The 4,367-nt window shown below is 47.9% G+C and overlaps 1 protein-coding gene across 1 annotated transcript; it reads left to right on the top strand.

Moving 5' to 3' along the window:
* Window positions 1–435: 435 nt before the first annotated feature.
* Window positions 436–1,095, top strand: LOC135148301 (uncharacterized). The gene has a single exon (XM_064082885.1). The coding sequence runs from the start codon at window positions 436–438 to the stop codon at window positions 1,093–1,095; it is 660 nt and encodes a 219-aa protein (XP_063938955.1).
* The last annotated feature ends 3,272 nt before the right edge of the window (window positions 1,096–4,367 follow it).

Genomic DNA, 4,367 nt, shown 5'->3' with positions numbered 1-4,367 from the left:
AATATTAAGCAGAAGGAACATGAGACGTTAAGAGAATATTTCAAACGCTTCAACTCAGAGGTACCCCGAGTTAGGCCAACATCAAAGGAAACCTTGAAGAATTTCTTGATAGCAGGGGTTAGACCTGGAACAGATTCCAGGAAGGAGTTGCAAGGGCGGGAGCCCGAAACCCCAGCTGACTTCTTTGCTAGGGCAGAACCCCATAAGGTGATCGAGGAGTCACTAGCTAAGCTGAAGAAGGAGTCAAAGTCTGAAAGCCGTAGTAGCTGGAAAAACAAGAGAGATAGGTCTTACAGCCCAGAAAGGAGGAACACCTATAAGAGGATCCCCTACACAAGGCCTACTGGTGAGAAATCCTCGAGCCGACACGACAAGACCTCACCCATTACTGTGAATACAACCAGCACGTAGGGCTTCGACAAGTCAAGGCTAACTATGAGAAAGACGAGAGAGCCAAGGTACCATGAATATACGCGTCTAACAGCTCCCAGAGATCATATTTTTGAGGTTGGAGACAAGGCGAGACTCTTCCGGAAGCCCTTTCGAAGTGGACCCCCTGGAAAGAAAGACCAGGGGAAATATTGTGCTTTCCACGACTTAAATGGGCATGACACGGCAGAATGTGTACATCTTAAAGACCATATAGAAGACCTTATCAGAACTGGGTACCTGACGGAATTTGTAGCCCAAGAGGCTAAAAAGTATAAGGAAAAGAAGGCCGAAAGGGCAAGTGACCAGCAAGCCAACCGTAACGCCCGGGCTGGCAGTGTACGAATGATCATCGGAGGACCCTTCGTGGGAGGCCAGGGACGTAGTGCTATGAAGAGATATGTACGGGAAGCCCGAGGGCCACCGATAACCAATGTGTGCCATCTGTTCGAAAGGCCTCCCAAAATGTTTAAAGGGGAGACCATGGAAATTACCTTTACTGAGGGGAATGCACGCGCGGTACACCATCGTCATAGCGATGCCCTGGTGGTAACAGCCGTGATTGGAAATGTCAATGTGCACAAGCTTCTCGTCGACAACGGAAGCTCTGTCAATATCCTGGCCTACAGTGCATACCAAAAAATGAAAATGGCAGACAAAACATGATGGCCTGGTACAATTAATTGTATGGTTTCATAGGAAATGCTGTCCAAATTGTTGGAAGGGTAAGGCTCCCGATCACCCTTGGAGTAGAACCACTGGCTACCACTCAAGTTGCGAAGTTCATGATAGTAAATGAGAACATCTCTTATAACGAGATCCTGGGCAGACCTATCCTAAGAGACATGCGGATCGTAACCTCAATCTACCACTTATCAATGAAGTTCCCAACCCCCAATGGAGTAGGATGTGTGTGAGGATGTAAGGCTGACTCCCGAGAATGCTATAGCAGGGCTTTAAAATCCGCAGTGAAGGCCTGCAAAATGATCCAATTAATGGACGGAGACATCCCCGAAAGCTGTTACAAGCAAGTGGACATAGAGGAGGAACCCAAAACTAAGGCTCAGGGAAAAGTTCTGATAAAATTTGTGAAAGAGACCTGCAACATGGTGATCATTGTGCAACATCCGGGGGAAGACTCATACCTAGAAGCCTCACATGCCATGCATGGAGGGCTCACTCTCACGAATTCACCCCTGGTGGAGAATATTAATACAGCTGAAACCCTGGTTGAGGGGATTGTGGAAGATGTTACCGACAGTGATTCCGAAGGGGCTAGTCGAAAGCAGCCCCAAAATAAAACGCAAGGAAATGAGTGCGAGGCACCTTGTGACTTCAACAGTGCTATGGTAACCTATCGACTTGGAGACCGGACACGGCTTCCCGTTCATGAAATCGCGGGTACGCAACCCCAAGAGGGTGACAACAAAAAGGTTACCGTTGAGATCGACGTCGACCCAAGGATGCCGGAAACTCAGGTGAAAACTGGAGCAGCTGGGGATACCCTGTCCATTTTGGTGGATGAGTCTGATCCCTCTAAAGGATTAAAGGTTGGGGAGGAATCGGGGCCGGACCTAAGGGAAACCATGGCCGTATTCTTAAAGAATAATCTGGACGTTTTCGCTTGGGACCATTCGGATATGATCGGGATTGACCCAGAAGTCATGTGCCACCACCTCAATATTGATCCGGACAGAAAGGGAGTCAGACAGAAGAGAAGGCCAATTAGTGGGGAAAGGGCTACTGCTCTTCAAGAAGAGGTAGACCGACTACTGAATGCAGGCCTAGTAAAAGAAGCTTTCTACCCTACATGGCTAGCAAACCCAGTGCTGGTAAAGAAACCAAATGGAAAGTAGAGAACATGCATAGACTTCACTGATCTGAACAAGGCTTGCCCTAAGGATAGCTTCCCGCTTTCTCGAATTGACCAATTGGTGGATTCCACTGCGGGGCATGCACTGTTAAGCTTCATGGACGCTTACTCGGGCTACAACCAAATCCCCATGTTCGAGCCAGATTAGGAACATACCTCCTTTATCACCGAAAGGGGGCTCTATTGCTATATTGGGATGCCGTTCGGTTTGCTGAATGCTGGGGCTACTTATCAAAGGCTGGTCAACAAGATGTTTAAGGACCAGATTGGGAAAACCATGGAAGTATATGTGGATGACATGCTATTCAAATCAAAGGAAGCTTATGATCATGTGACACACTTATCTGAGATGTTCGACATACTAAGGGACTATAGGATGAAGTTGAATCCCCAAAAGTGCGTATTCGGGGTTGAATCTGGCAAGTTCCTAGGCTTCATTGTCAATCACAGGGGAATCGAAGCTAACCCTGCGAAGATCAAGGCCTTAATTGAAATGAGGTCGCCTAGGAATGTGAAAGAGGTGCAATGCCTTACAGGCCAGATTGCCGCCCTAAACCAGTTTATCTCGAAGTCCTCGGACAAATGTAGAGAATTCTTTGCAGCCATAAAAAAGGGGCAAAATTTGAATGGACGACAGAATGCGAGACTGCCTTCCTAAAGCTGAAGGAGCAACTTGGGAGCCCGCCACTGTTGGCAAAACCAACGGGGGGTGAAGCCTTAATCCTTTAATTAGGGGTTTTCGAGTTCTCAATTAGCGCCGTCCTGATCAAGGAGGAAGAGCAAGCCCAGCAGCCGGTATATTACGTGAGCAAAAGACTACTTGACGCTGAAACCCGCTACTCGAACATGGAGAAGTTAGTCTGCGCATTAATCTTGGCTTCCCGTAAGCTGAGGCCTTACTTCTAGGCTCACAAGATTGAAGTACGAACATCTTTCCCTCTCAGAAAAGTCTTACACAAGCCAGAAGCCTCTGGTAGGATCATGAAATGGGCAGTCGAGCTAGGCCAATTTGATATAGAGTACAAGCCAAGAACTGCTATTAAGGGGCAAGCATTAGCTGACTTCATCCTGGAATTTCCACCCACTTTTGAAGTTGAAGGGATGGAATGCGTACCTGAACCTCAGTCTCCAATAGCCATACCCGAGAATTGTTCCCCTTGGTGGAACTTGTACGTCGATGGGGCTGTCAATGGAAATGGGTCGGGGCTGGCATTGTCCTAGTCAGCCCGGAAGGCCATAAGCTGCATAGCTCCATTCACTTCGACTTTAAAGCCACCAACAATGACGCGGAGTATGAAGCCCTAATAGCAGGGCTGAAGCTAGCCTTGGAAATGAGGGTGGAAAATATGAATGTTTACAGTGATTCAATGTTGGTAGTCTGGCACATCCGAGGAGGCTTCCAAGCTAGGGGTCCCCGTACTGATCTTTACATGCGGTATGCCCAAGAACTAATTGGGAAATTCAGAGATATCAAGCTAGAGCAGATACCAAGGTCTGAGAACGCAGATGCAGATGCCCTGGCTAAGCTAGGATCACAGAGGGATGCGCACATGCTTGGGGTGATCCCCCTCGAAATCCAATATCAGCCTAGCATCCCCAAGATTGAAGTCCTAGATGTTGAGGTTGAAGAGTCTGGCCTTTGGACAACCCCAATTCAGGAATACATAGCCAACGGAACCCTGCCTACAAATAAGGATGAGGCCAGAAAATTGAGATACAAGGCAGCCCAATATGTAATTTACGATGGAGTTCTTTACAAAAGAGGGTTCAATCGACCCCTCCTTAGATGTGTTGCTGGGATAAGTTGTGAGTACATTATGCGCGAGGTGCATGAAGGAATTTGTGGGAATCACTCGGGGGTGCCTCCCTTGCCCACAAAATTCTCCGTCAAGGCTACTACTAGCCTACCCTCTACAAAGACGCTCATACCTTCGCCAAGGCCTGTGGCAGCTGCCAAAGGTTCTCTAATACAAATAAGAACCCAGCGGTACCCCTAAAGACCTTGACAAGCCCCTGGCCGTTTGTTGTTTGGGGGTATATACCTGATTGGAGAGTTACCCAAATG

The sequence above is a fragment of the Daucus carota genome, chromosome 1 (genome assembly GCF_001625215.2).
Source record: "Daucus carota subsp. sativus chromosome 1, DH1 v3.0, whole genome shotgun sequence".
NCBI classification, from domain to species: domain Eukaryota; kingdom Viridiplantae; phylum Streptophyta; class Magnoliopsida; order Apiales; family Apiaceae; genus Daucus; species Daucus carota.
Note: the sequence above shows the minus strand (reverse complement) of the source record. Positions and strands in the feature narration are given on the sequence as shown.

Excerpts from the sequence above, each read along its gene's own strand:
- LOC135148301 (XM_064082885.1), top strand. The coding sequence starts at position 436 with ATGAGAAAGACGAGAGAGCCAAGGTACCATGAATATACGCGTCTAACA.